At 36.2% G+C, this 14916-nt stretch overlaps 2 protein-coding genes across 8 annotated transcripts in view; both read right to left on the reverse strand.

Moving 5' to 3' along the window:
- Positions 1–14916, reverse strand: part of LOC149896202 (uncharacterized) — a 79065-nt gene that overhangs the window by 22738 nt on the left and 41411 nt on the right. The window contains exon 6 of one of the 7 annotated variants that reach the window (XM_090117939.1): positions 6559–7262. The exons of 5 other annotated variants lie outside the window; for them this stretch is intronic. In XM_090117939.1, coding sequence (XP_089974065.1) covers positions 6682–7262 — 581 coding nt within the window. In that variant the 3' untranslated portion in view covers positions 6559–6681. Of the gene's footprint in view, positions 1–6558; positions 7263–10103; positions 11173–14916 lie in introns of those variants that run through there. One more of the 7 variants, XM_090117943.1, reaches the window with a different exon arrangement.
- LOC149896204 (uncharacterized) lies at positions 938–3700 on the reverse strand. The gene is made up of 3 exons (XM_090118372.1): positions 2642–3700; positions 2267–2285; positions 938–1938 (listed from the first exon to the last, which is right to left on the reverse strand). Exons 1-3 carry the CDS (start codon positions 3245–3247, stop codon positions 1358–1360), a joined length of 1206 nt encoding a protein of 401 aa, XP_089974498.1. The 5' UTR covers positions 3248–3700; the 3' UTR covers positions 938–1357.

Below are 14916 nucleotides of genomic sequence, written 5' to 3' on the forward strand. Positions count from 1 at the left end.
GTTTGGGAAGCCTTGCCTGATGCTTCGCATCATGAGTCGTGCAATAGTTTAAAATTAAAAAAAAACAAGCTATTATAAATAAACCAAACTAAAAAGTAGAAAATGAATAATAGTTTAAAAAAACTAAAAAAACACGCTTTTTATAGAAAACCGAACTAAAAAATAGAAAATAAATTTAAATGAATTTAAATTAAGGAAATAGTGTTAAAAATTTCAATGAATATAAATTAATAATAGTGTGAGTAAAAAAAAATATTTATTTTTAAAAAAAGCGTGGGGTGCTCTCTACTCATATCTGTCAATAAAATATCTATAACCATTGACACCATGCACCCCACGCTTTTTTTTAAATTTATTAATTTATATTCATTGAAATTTTTAACACTATTTTCTTAATTTAAATTCATTTAAATTTATTTTCTATTTTTTAGTTCGGTTTTCTATAAAAAGCGTGTTTTTGCGGATGTTCTATTACATCCATACTAATATTATAAATGCGAAAGTAACTCTGTCTGTCTGTCTGTTACACAATCACGCAATTTGCATGAGATTTGGTATAGAGATATTCTGATACCCGAGAAAGGACATAGGATAGGTTTTATCCCGGAAATCCCACGGGAACGGGAACTTTGCGGGTTTTTCTTTGACTGCGCGGGCGATGCCGCGGGCGGAAAGCTAGTATGATATAATACTTAATCTCTAAGACGTTAATACATAAATGTTAAATGAATTTGATGACAACTTCATCGAGTTACGTGTTTCTAATTAAACGTCCACCACTGCATACAACTTTCCAACATCCTTCATCGAGGCCTTAACGACCGGCCAGTCGAGTAGACTGGTCGAGGATCCTCCCCAGTTCGACGGAGGAATTCCGCATTCCTTCCTCCACATACATAAAAATATCTCTAACGGAATTATTTAGAAAAGAAAGAAAGAAAAGAAAGATCATTTATTTATATTTCATTTGTAAACATTGACATATATCTTAGATTTTGAACCAATCTATACTAATACTAATTAAAATTATAAAGCTGAAGAGTTTGTTTGTTTGACCGCGCTAATCTAAGGAACAACTGGTCCGATTTGAAAAATTCTTTCGGTAAGTCTATAGGCTATTTATCATCACGCTAAGACCAACAAGAGCGGAACCATGCGGGTGAAACCGCTGGGCGCAGCTAGTTTAATAATAAGAAATAAAAAACACCCACATCTTACTGTATAACAAAGGTTATGTTTCAATAAATTGTGTTTATACATGAATACATGAACAATGAAAACACTGTCGTTGTCAACTTAAAATTCCTGTCCTTTACCTCAAACAAACTTCCAACTCTTCCGAAAATCGCAAAACCTATCAAAACACGACTTCCGGGTGATATTTCGTCATGTGATAGTTCAAACTGGCCTTCTGAACAAACGCCTGACCGCAGACCTTGCACACCTTCCTTCTATCCCCCGTATGAATCTTCTCATGGAGGTCCATGTTAGATTTCCTCAAGAATGCTTTTTTACAGAACCTGCACTGGTAATCCTTCACCGTTTTGTGTTTATACTTGTGTTTGCACATATATACGATGTTGTAAGACTCATAATCGCACGAATCGCATTTATATTTCTGGCCCATCATGTGGAATCCATTGATATGGTTTCTCAGTTGCCACTTAGCGGTGAATGAAGCTTGGCACGCAGAGCAATATATCCTATCGTCTATATTGTGTATGTTTAGTTTGTGGGTCAAGAACGGCGCTAAGGTCATGAACTCCATTTTGCATATATTACACGTGTATCTAGGCAGTTTGTAGTGCACCCTTTTCATGTGATACCTGAGCGCGTCCTTTTTCTCGAATAGTTTGTCGCATTTCTTGCATCGTAGCTTATCATCTTCGATCGCATAGTCGCACGGTCGTAGGCGGAACAATGCCTTCTGCACCGCGCCTAAAAGAAAAAATATCATTTACAATACGTTCTAGGCTCTAGCACCAAGAAGCTTATATCTAATACACTGGAGATTGCACTATGAACGTTGACTTGTCACGGGCAGGTATGACCTTGAATGACGCCTGTATGTTTTTTTTGTCCCTTTCACACCTAACTTGGCAAGTTGGTGTGAAAGGGATGAAGGAACATACAGGCGTCATTCAAGGTCATATTTTCTTGTGACAGGTTAGTGTTCATACTGAGGTCTCCAGTGTATTAGATATAAGCTTCTTGTCTAGCACGCACGCTGACTTCTAGGGGGCTGTGCTTTTGTCTTCTGTCTTGCTTTTTATTTCGCTAAAGTTCTTATAAAAAAAGGTTCTTATAAGAAAAGAAAATAAATGTCTAATACTATAAGAAATTTTTGACGTGATAACGTTTTTAAAATCGTTTTAGTCGGGTGACATTTTCAGAAACTTGTGTCACGCCAAAACCTCACGAGCGCGATCGCAGGTATAACGAGAGAGAGACGGACCGATCTCCCGTCTCATCTCGAGCGCTGCCACCAATAAGACGTTATCACGTAAACATCTCGATCGTAAACCTACTTTACAAACAACCAATTTTTTTTTTTTTATAAAAAAAGTATTATTATGTATAAAAATTGTCTCATAACGTACTATTAAGCAAACGCTATAAAATACAGGCAAGTCTATCCCACTCTTACATTGAGAACATCGACTCCAGAATGATGCCTTACACCATGCCGTTTCAAACCAGACTTCTGTACGAACGCCTTCCCACAGACCCTACACTCATACCTCCTATCCCCACTGTGTATCCTCAAATGATCTTTCAAATTATTCTCCCACCTAAATCGTCTCTTGCACACATCACACGAAAAGTTTTTAACGTTCGAATGGGTCACCATATGCAACTTTAGGCCTTGGCTATCAAAGAAATTCTTGGCACAAATTTTGCAATATATTGTCTTTTCACCCATATGTATTTTCTGCTGATGCCGCACCACTTGGTGTGGATATCTGAATCTCTTGTTGCAAACCCCACATTTTGGTGCCGGTATGCTATGCCTCTCCTCTAAGTGGTACGCTCTTTGGTATCCAGGTATCTTTTCGTCGCATTTTGGGCACTTTCGTACGCGCGGACGCTTTTTGAAATGCACGAAGCGGTAGTGTTGCGACACTAACGGTTGGGAAGCGAATGACCGCTTGCAAAAGGTGCACACGTATTTATCCCCTTCGATGATATAACAGTCGCGGCCTAGAAAAGAATAAGAGCGTCTTACGGGTGGAGTACGGTGACACATAGGGTGAAGAAATTACCATAATTTTGAAGTGAAACTTGTTTAGGCGCGTTAAGATTAAAATTTCAAGGTCACGTCATGGCAAAACCGTGACGTCATGGCGTAAGGCGACGATTTTGGTATCTTTCAATCTTGCCAAAGAAGTTTCACTTCTGACACGTGTGATCGGCAAACACGCTCTTTTTTATCATATCATAGGTATGGATTTTAAACACATCATAAATAGAATTTATCCTTGTCGTTTGGGAAGCCTTGCAGAAATCGCTGGCAGAAAAGGTAATGCATATTAAATTTTTTATAAAGTTTTTTAAATTGTCTGCTATATGGTGTACAATAAATATTTTTACTTCAATTATAGGTAAGTATTATGAAAACTAGTCAAAGAGTAAATATTATTATATTTGTGTATATATTCACTTCTTGTATATGCACTACCTAGGTACCTTTCATTATTTTTATTTCCCAAGGTTGACTGGAAGAAATCACTTAAAAGAGATAAGGCATGTATATCTGTGCATTGTGCAATAAAGTGTTTTATTATTATTGTAGTATCTACATTAATGTAACTAATGGTTTTTATTCTTGGAAAGTAAAATAGTAAAATGTAAATTGTTCACAAAAAAAATCATTAATTTTTCTTATTATTTCACCTTATATAATCTATACATAAAATCAATCTGTAGAAGGGTGGAATTCTGTACATTGAAAATATTGAAAAAATAAATAGCAGGGGTGTTACTGGATCGATACCAAACCACACCCCGGACACTCCATACAAAATTATCGTTTTGACAGTCACACTGTAGAGAGTGCAAATGTGTGTGTTAATGCTTTAGGGTTCGCACATTAATTGTGACTAGCGTAAAGAAATTCGCGTTTTTCTGATGAAATACATCCGTAAACAGCACAATATCTAACCATTTTCTACGAAAAACGATATTCACAAATCCAAAATAATAAAATTACTTTAAGTCAATTTGATTAATGTTGTCAATCTTCGTTGCGTATCGTCCTTACGAAAAAATGCGGGCCATCTAATAGACTGATCGTGCGGGGTGAGGTGTTTAATTTTGGCGGGAGGCGGAGAGTGTCCGTTCTGTGGCGTTTAGCTACTATTATGTATTCTGTGACCAAACTCAAATATGTGATTAAAAAATTTTTTGTCTGTCTGTCTGTCTGTATATGCAGACATCACGTGAAAACTAACGGTTCGATTTCGATGAAACTTGGTATAATTATAGCTTATTATCCTGGGCATAAAATAGAATACTTTTTATCCTGGAAAAACACGTAGAAAAAAATAAATCTTTAATTTTTCAGTTTTATCCATAGACGTTGTTTTGTAGAACCGCGAACACACGTTGCGTTACCCGCAGTGGATTCAGCGCCGTAACCTGTAGCGCCGAAAGGCGGATTTGGCTTGAACCGTTTGCGGCACACGCGGGCCGCAAGACGCCACGCCTCCCCGATTCCTATATAAGGACGGCGTTCCGCGCCGCGCGATGCATATAATTTATGAATTTTGATGCCAGCGGACGCGTCCAATGTGGCGAACGAGAGTGATCGTCTAATATTAATTTAGTGAGAAACGTCTTCCCAGTTCAAAATGGAGGAATAAACCACCCACGCGAAGACCGACACCCGCGCGGACGGAGTCGCGGGCGGAAGCTAGTCTATAATATTACTACATATTTATATCGATTGTATTATATTCAGATTCCGATGAAGTACATGAAGGGACACCTCTCTCTGAATCGCGTAAGCGAAATGTTTTCACTACAGAGCATATACAGTGGTGGACGTTTAATTAGAAATACGTAACACATTGAAGTAGTCATCAAATTTATTTACATTTGTGTATTAACGTATTAGAGCATTATGTCCTATGGAATTCTACTGTGGGGCAGGGCTGCAAATATAGAAACTATATTTATCTTACAGAAAAGAGCCGTTCGCTCTATATATAATTTACGTGCTCGGGACTCACTAAGAGATCATTTTAAGAATACTAGTATCCTTACTGTACCATCACAGTATATATTTAATAATATTTTGCATGTACACAAAAGCTCTGACTTACACACAAGAGTAGGAGATAGACACGATTATGGCACAAGGAACAGGAATAGAATTGAAATGCCATTTTTCCGATTAGCTAAAGTTAAAAATTCATTTATGGGTCAAGGTATACGCTTATACAATAGAATTCCTCACAATATTAAAGAGTTTAGTAGTTCTAAATTTAAAACTTACATAAAAAATGTACTAGTTCAGAGAGATGATAAAGACCCATGGAGGGTTGTCGCGTAAAAACCACAGGACAGTTCTTTGGCATATTATGTAGTTAGATATAAGTTACATATTATGTAAATTTATTGACATTATTTTAAAAGAGCAACTACTTATGGAGTTTCTTGCCGATTCTTCTCCATAGATACTGCTTTCCGAATCGGTGGTAAATGTTAAAAATACTATGTAATGACGATTCGAAAGTGCTACTAAATAGTAGTCTAATTGAATAAATGAATGTTTGAGTTTGAGTTTGAGTTTAGAGATTAAGCATTATTTCATATGTAATAGAACACCCGTTTATCTAGTTTTATAAGAAATTGCTTAATTTTACTCAAACGTTAGCTTAAATTAATAAAATTAAAACAACTTTAAGTGAAGTCTGATTTCTGAGTATTTTCAGTCTGGACAACAAATTAGAAACAGCATGGTTCGAGTGTTCCAAAGTCAAAACCTGTTGAAATGCCGCCAATATTTTTTCTTCTACAAATATTTGCACCGTTTTTTAAACATTCTATCTAAAAGTTTCTGAAAATTAATTTGCTTTGCAGTATAAATGGGTAAAAGTAAGATTTGTGACCCATTAAAAAGAAAAATAATTTTAAGTTTACATTTTGACAAAAGCTGGAGTTACAGGAAAATTGCAAATCATTTAGGGTGTTCGATAAAAATATATTCAATGCTATAGTTTATTTAAAAGAGCATGGTACTTCCGATCAAGTGCCTAGAAAAGCTCGACCATGAAAAACCACTGCTCGCGAGGACAGGCAAATAATTATTTTCGCAAAGATGGATCCATTTAAAAGTTCAAATTCTATTATAAAATGTTTGGCATTGTTTGTTTGACTGCGCTCATCTCAGGAACTACTGGTCCGATTTGAAAAATTCTTTCGGTAAGTCTATAGGCTATTTATCATCACGCTAAGACCAACAAGAGCGGAACCATGCGGGTGAAACCGCTGGGCGCAGCTAGTTTAATAATAAGAAATAAAAAACACCCACATCTTACTGTATAACAAAGGTTATATTTCAATAAATTGTGTTTATACTTGAAAACATGAACAATGAAAACACTGTCGTTGTCAACTTAAAACTCCTGTCCTTTACCTCAAACAAACTTCCAACTCTTCCGAAAATCGCAAAACCTATCAAAACACGACTTCCGGGTGATATTTCGTCATGTGATAGTTCAAACTGGCCTTCTGAACAAACGCCTGACTGCAGACCTTGCACACCTTCCTTCTATCCCCCGTATGAATCTTTTCATGGAGGTCCATGGTAGATTTCCTCAAGAATGCTTTTTTACAGAACCTGCACTGGTAATCCTTCACCGTTTTGTGTTTATACTTGTGTTTGTACATATATTCGAAGTTGTAAGACTCATAATCGCACGAATCGCATTTATATTTCTGGCCCATCATGTGGAATCCATTGATATGCTTTCTCAGTTGCACCTTAGTGTTGAATGAAGCTTGGCACGCAGAGCAATATATCCTATCGTCTATATTGTGTATGTTTAGTTTGTGGGTCACCAACGGCGCTAAGGTCATGAACTCCATTTTGCATATATTACACGTGTATCTAGGCAGTTTGTAGTGCACCTTTTTCAAGTGATTCCTGAGCCTGTCCTTTTTCTCGAATAGTTTGTCGCATTTCTTGCATCGTAGCTTATCATCTTCAATCGCATAGTCGCACGGTCGTAGGTGGAACAATGCCTTCTGCACCGCGCCTAAAAGAAAAAATATCATTTACAATACGTTCTAGGCTCTAGCACGCTCGCTGACTTCTAGGGGGCTGTGCTTTTGTCTTCTGTCTTGCTTTTTATTTCGCTAAAGTTCTTATAAAAAAAGGTTCTTATAAGAAAAGAAAATAAATGTCTAATACTATAAGAAATTTTTTTATAAAAAAAGTTCTTATAAATAGTATTAGAATTTTTTTTTTCTTTTGAATCTTATATTTATCGTAAAATTTAGGTATCAAAATTCCGTTGTCTTCCTAAGTATTTTTATTTCTTCAGCACATTGAATATAGTTTTTAACTGCATTAATTCGCTTATCGAAAACGACGTACTACGGTAATTACAATCTAAGCCCGGCCGTACACGGACTGCTCAAGTAGTTAACGCCTGAGCGACGTAGACGGACTGCTCGAGCGGTCGGTCGTTGACAACACGAGCTGTCGCTACAAACCGCGTACCTAGTTGACGGCTTGAAGCGGTCGTGACAGCTCGAGCAGTCCGTGTACGGTCTAAACTGCTTGAAGCGGTCCGTGTTAAGCCGCCCTAAAGGCGGCCGTACACGGGCAGCTTGAGCAGTTAACAGCTGAGCGACGTACACGGATGGCTCGAGCGATCGGTATCAACTGCTCGAGCCGTCGGTTGTTGATCGCTCGAGACGTGGCTACCAACCGCTCGACCGGTTGATTTTCAGGGGGGGTGGGAGCTGTCGACGACTCTAGCGCTGTCAACGGCTTGAGCAGTCAGTGTGTGCCTCACGACCGCTCGTGAGCCGTCGACGACGACGAAATTCCATCGTGCCGTACCGCCTCCTTGGTAACATTGGTTGACGCGTGAGCGTATCACCGAGGGGTCCTAGGTGCAATTCCCGGTGGAGACGAAGAAAAATAAAATGTCTCGGTCTGGCAGGACACAAGAAAATCGATCAGTGAAACAGTTGTATGCATGTGCCCCTTACCCCACTAAGGATTCACAGCGATGATGTCACCTCGTCATGGTGTGATATTCAAGCTGGTGTTCCTCAAGGTGGCGTTTTGTCTCCACTCCTTTTGACTATTTTCATTAATTCTATCTCGAAATCCTTATCTTCTCTCTACCACATGTATGCCGACGATGTCCAAATCTATACCCAGTCAACTCTTGCTGAATTGCCGAACGCTATTCAAACAATGAATAATGACTTGAACTCTGTTGTTGAGTGGAGCAACCAGTTCGGATTGAAAGTCAATCCACTAAAAACGCAAGTCATCATTGTTGGTAGCCCATCGCTAATCGCGAAGGTTGACTGGGTTTCGCTTCCTTCAGTTCATTTGTGCGGCGCTCAACTCCCCTACAGTAAAATCGTCAAGGATCTCGGCATATATATTGACCAAACATTGTCTTGGGATCCTCAACTGAAAGAAGTGAGCAGGAAGCTGTTTGCCTCCGCTGGTGCTTTGCGACGACTGCGTAATCTTCTACCCATTCCGACAAAATTAGCGCTTGCTCATTTCCTTCTCCTGTCCCACCTTGACTATGCTGATACATCCTACCTTGACCTTTCTGAAGCCCAGTTGGATAGGCTGGAAAGACTCCAAAACTTCTGCATCCGATTTATCTTTGGTTTGAGAAAATTCGATCACGTCTCCGACTTCCGTAAGAGACTGAAATGGCTCCCTATCCGACTGAGGCGAAACTCCCATATCCTTCATCTTCTGTACTGTGTGTTGTTTGATCCAAAAGCTCCAAGCTATCTTCGAGAGAAATTCAAATACTTGAGCTCGAGTAATCTACGCTCCTCTACTAACCTTTTACTTCTGATTCCGGCTCACAAATCAAAATTCTTTCACAATTCGTTTGCAGTTCGTGCGGTTCAATTATGGAACTCTCTGCCCACAAAGGTCAGATGTGCTCAAAATTTGAACGCTTTTAAATTGCTATTAAAAAATTATTATCTCTCTCTTGTGTAATTTTGTATAGCTGTCGTATTTACGTTTATTTTTATTTCTCGTTTTATTCTATTTTTCTGATTCCTTCTTTTCTACATAGTTACTAATATTTATCATGTATATATGTGTGCTATGGATATATATTTGTATATGTATTTATGTATTTATTTTATGTATTGTATGTAAGTGTATGTATAACTATTTATTATAATTATTTTCGTACTTATGTATTTATTTCATTATTTTTATGTATTTTATATTACTATTAGTAAGTAGTTAGCTTTGTATATGTTTATTTTGTACATTTTTCAATGTGTTAGTATTGCCTTATTTTTGCTCACCCACATCACATTGTTAAATTTCCTCTGATTGTTGGGTTGCCTGGTAGATATCGCTACCTAGCGATAAGGCCGCCCTTTGCTATTTCTGTAGTTTTGTCTTTGTTATATGTATTTATGTATTTTCAATGCAATAAAGTATAATAAATAAATAAATAAAATAAGGGACATGGAACTTCACTTTTTTTGTAAACATAAGGCACTTATAAATTAATGTTTAGAAGTTTATATTGCACTAGCGGTCCGCCTCGGCCTTGCCCGTGGTACATATTTCGCAATAAAAGGTAGCCTATATTCTTTCTCAGGGTTTAAAGATGGCATTTCATCAAAATCAGTCCAGTAGTTTATGCGTGAAAACCATACATACACACATACATAATTACAAACCTTTCCTCTTTATAATATTAGTATAGATATATGACGAATTTCGTATTTTCAGATATTTAAATACAAAAAAATATATATCTCTTAGAGAACTATTTCATAATAAGTAAAACACTGACATTATCTTATAACAGATATGATATTATTAAACCAGTTTAACAATGAGAAAGAAAAAAACATATAGAACTGTATAACAAAGGTTATATTTCAATAAAATGTGAATACTGTCTATGTTGTAACATATCAAATCAAATCCCGAAACTCAATTTCTTCGCGGAAGGACTCGTTTTGTAAAAGTTCTTAGGTTTGGTAAAAGCCATCGGGCAATCCTCGAAATATATTTGAATTTCGCCCTTTGACTGAAGTCAGCAGCAGTCTCGGGCATAGGCGAACACAGCATAGGCATCGCACGTGCATAAAACGCCTCAACTAGAGAACGACTGACGAAAATTGATATACATACCCGAAATAGTACAATTATTTGAACTTTGACAAAGTCATTATGCCATACCTGAGGTTTGACCAGTCCAACCTTACGAGTGCTCGAGCTTCAGAGTTTGACTATAACCTATACATGAAAATAATAACAATGAAAACACTGTCGTTGTCAACCAAACACTGCTTCCCGTTATTTCAAGCAAACTTCCAACTATTCCGAAAATCACAAAACCGACTAAAATACGACTTCCGGGTGATATTTCGTCATATGATAGTTCAAACTGGCCTTCTGAACAAACGCCTGACTGCAGACCTTGCACACCTTTTTTTTATCCCCCGTATGAATCTTCTCATGAAGGACCAGGGTTCTTTTCCTCAAAAATGCCTTCTTACAGAACCTGCACTGGTAATCCTTTACCGTTTTGTGTCTTTCCTCGTGCTTGTTCAAATTTACCCGGACGTACGTCTCATAATCGCATGAAGGACACTTATATTTCATGCCCATCATGTGGAATCCATTGATATGCCTTCGCAGTTGCACCTTAGTGTTGAATGAAGCTTGGCACGCGGAGCAATGTATCCTATCGTCTATATTGTGTACGTTTAGTTTGTGGGTCACAAACTGCGTCAAGGTCATGAACTCCATTTTGCATATTTTACACTTGTATTGAGGCAGTTTGTAGTGCACACTTTTCATGTGATCACTGAGCGTGCTGTTTCTGACAAATAGCTTGTCGCATTTCTTGCAGCGTAGCTTTCCATATTCGATCGCATAGTCGCACGGTCGTAGGCGGAATTTTGCCTTCGGCACCGCGTCTAGAAGAAAAAATATCATTTAATAGTTGTTCTAGCACGCTCGCTGACAACTTCTAAGGGATATATCTTTAGAGGCATCTCTTCTGTCTTGCTGTTTGTCTCACAACAGGTCTATTAGATTTCGAGACATTTTGTACATAATTGTCTTTTATGTTTTATTTAACATCACCTAGAGCAATCTATACTAATATTATAAAGAGGAAAGGTTTGTAATTATGTAAGTATGTATGTATGGTTTTCACGCATAAACTACTGGACCGATTTCAAAAATTCTTTCACCATTAGAAAGCTGCATCTTCACTGCCCATTAAATGATGTTTTATTAAAGACTGTTTCAATACCATTCAAAAGATATAACGAATTTTTAAAAGTGTCAATCTACAGAAAATAGTAGCTATACTGTTTAATACAATGAGCAGGCGTAGTGCGGGACGGGGTGAAGGTGATTTTCATGTGATTAAAAATTAAACCTATAGTCGTACCTATAGTTGACTTTTCACTGTCACGATATCGCAATCTATGCGGGTGAAACCGCAGGGCATTCTACACAGCTACCTAATTGATGTAGGTAGTTGATAACAAATCGCAGCAAGTCAACGACTATTAGTAAGTGAGGGTAGTTGGGTCGAACGTCGTATAAACGACGGTCGATCCCCTATGCACGATTCGTACGAATGCGCCACGATTCAAAGGGAAGCGGCTTTTTATAGTTTTCAACAGCTAGACATGTTTTGACAAGAAATAGTGACAACTATTCATCCACAAAAATATTAAATCAAAACTTCGCGGTTTCAACCGCGTGGCTCTGCTCCTGTTGGTCTTAGCGTAATTATATATAGCCTTCCTCGATAAATGGGCTATCTAACACCGAAATAATTTTTCAAATTGGACTAGTAGTTCCTGAGATTAGCGCGTTCAGACAAACAAAAAGTCTCATATCTGTATCAAATTCGAAGTAAATTCATGCACAAGTTTTGCCTTTTCTACGATTTTATTATCTTAATACATATAAATCTCGTGTCACAATGTTTGTCCTCAATGGACTCCTAAACCACTTAACCGATTATAATAAAATTCGCTCACCATGTGCAGTTCGATCCAGCTTGAGAGATAGGATAGTTTAAACATGTAGGTACCACGGGCGAAGCCGGGGCGGACCACTAGTAATACAGTATAGAATTAAACGGTTTCACCGCATAGAGGTACCGAAAAATAATAATCTCTTGAATACTAAAAGAACCTATCGTGTACCTGTACCTTACACTAAGACTCGCTTTGCACAAAGGCAGTCTTATTACCTAGCACTCATCCTCTATAATCGTTTCAGTTTATATTATATTAAAAATGATTTTGCTCTCACCAATGATAAAATGATACAAAAGCTAAAAGAATGGCTTTTACCACTCGATTATTCTGAAATAGAGCACCTGTTAATGCCCACATATAAAAAAACAAATACCAAATATATAAAGGAAAAAAAGTTTAATTTTCTTTAATTTTATTGACTTATAATAATTAATTTAAAGTGTGATTTTTTTCTTTTTTAACTATCTTTATAAACTTTATTTTATTTGTTAAAAACGATATTGGAATGTATTGAAAATATAATAAGACTCATAATGAACTCTCACATTATTCACACATACATACGCACATACAAACAAACACATACACACACACACAAACACACACACACTCCCTACCTACACTACGTCTTCAAAATACACATTTTTTTTTAATCTTTAATTTTTTATAATACTAACTAGTCAAATAATTATTTTGATTGTATTAATTGTTTTAATTGTATTAAGTATTTCAATTGTCTTAATTATTCTAATTGCTAAACAGTAAATATTATGGAACTAAATTGTTTTAAATATTATTATAATTTAATAGCGGTCCGCCCCGGTTTCGCCCGTGGTACATATTTATTATTTACGTTTTCTCTACATAAAAACCATCCTCGTACTTCAAGGAATATAATAAAAAAAGAATTATCGAAATCGGTTCAGCCGTTCTCGAGTTATGCGCTTACCAACACATTTTGCGATTCATTTTTATATATAAGAAAAGAAGAAAGATTATGATTTTTAATTTGTCAACATTAAGTAAAAATTTTCTTTTGTAACTATAGTCCTTTTCACCTAGGATGATTCCTGTGACACTTCATCGTGTTCCGAATTACGTATTTTATGTTTAAAAAGTCAAAATAATTTTAGTGCATAATATTTTTATTTTATGGCGGCATTATTACCAAAAATATAAAAATGAAACATCGTAAGCTTATAAATAAAAAACAGTATTGTTTAGCTTAATATAATGAAAAATAAAATAAAATAACACAAAAATATAATATAGGTAAACCAGAATCTGATGGCAATTAGGGAAATCAAAATTTTGAGTGTGCAACCCTAGGGAAAATGGACTGAACGGTCTTGATACTGCTTATTTTTTATTTTGTCCTCGATATCATTAGTCACATTACATAAATGGACAATACTGTACTTAATAATGAGATATCCACTTAATATTATGTAGGTAGATATAATATACATGTTACTTTTATATAGGTAATACATATTATTATTTACACATACCTATACTTGTATATTCATTATCATTATGCCATGTGAAAAATATATGGATGTAATGATAATGCAGATCAAAACAAGATTGCTTATAATTTTTTATAAAATAAAATGAAATTTAAATAAAACTTCGTTTATTTTCGTAAGTAACACATTTTAAAATTGACTTGAACAGCTTGGACTTAACGAATAGCCGTATTGGAAACTCATGTAATAAGTTTACATAAAATTATATTATAATCAACAAACAATATTATAGGTACCTACTTATAATATTTTTAATTTAAAGTATCAAAACGGATAAGTCCGTTTACCAATAAAATCTTCAAAATTGAAAATTGTGATGTGCTTGACCCTTCTTCATCGAATATTTTTCTATACACATTATAAACAACACCTCTTGCTTGTGATCGCAGTGGCTTTTTCGACACTTTCGAAGATTTTTTAGACAAAATCCTAAAAATTATTCATCAATGCAAAGAAGACAAATAATTTGACAATCAATTTGATAGTTGTCAAATAAAGTTGCCACATGAAAATCTTTTATTTCTTAAATATTAATATGCCATCAGATTCTGGTAGACCTATACCTACGCAATTCGTGTACAGTCAGAAGCATAAATATATTACCATTTGCAGATTAGCAATAATATCTGTCATAAGAACGGGTTCAATAATATCGGTCTGCCCGTATACAGCAAAAATATCTGACATTAGTAGGCAGCATAATAAAGTGGCATCAAAATTATGTGACGAAAATGTTACAGCAAATAATTGTGACAACCTCTCGAAGCATAAATATGTGACGTCACCTAGGAGGCAATAATATCTGACACAATTTTATATTTCTATATTGTAAAATATAATTGATTCCTCACAAAAAGCATAAATATGTGACACTAGCTTTCCGCCCGCGGCTTCGCCTGCGTTTTCACAGAAATACCGCATAGTTCCCGATCCCGTGGGAATTTTGGGATAAAACCTATCCTAAGTGTTAACCCAAGTTACCCTTTATTTGTCTGCTAAATTTTATTGTAATCGGTTCAGTAGTATTTGCGTGAAAGAGTAACAAACACACACACACACATACACATCCTCACAAACTTTCGCATTAATAATACTAGATTAGTAGGATAGGAAGTAGGATTATAGTAGG

Source organism: Colias eurytheme, chromosome 29 (assembly GCF_061535395.1).
Source record: "Colias eurytheme isolate Ceu_HAF_F1 chromosome 29, ilColEury1 Martin Lab GWU primary, whole genome shotgun sequence".
Lineage (NCBI taxonomy): Eukaryota > Metazoa > Arthropoda > Insecta > Lepidoptera > Pieridae > Colias > Colias eurytheme.

Coding starts and splice junctions, on each gene's coding strand:
- LOC149896204 (XM_090118372.1), bottom strand. CDS start 3,247: ATGTGTCACCGTACTCCACCCGTAAGACGCTCTTATTCTTTTCTAGGC.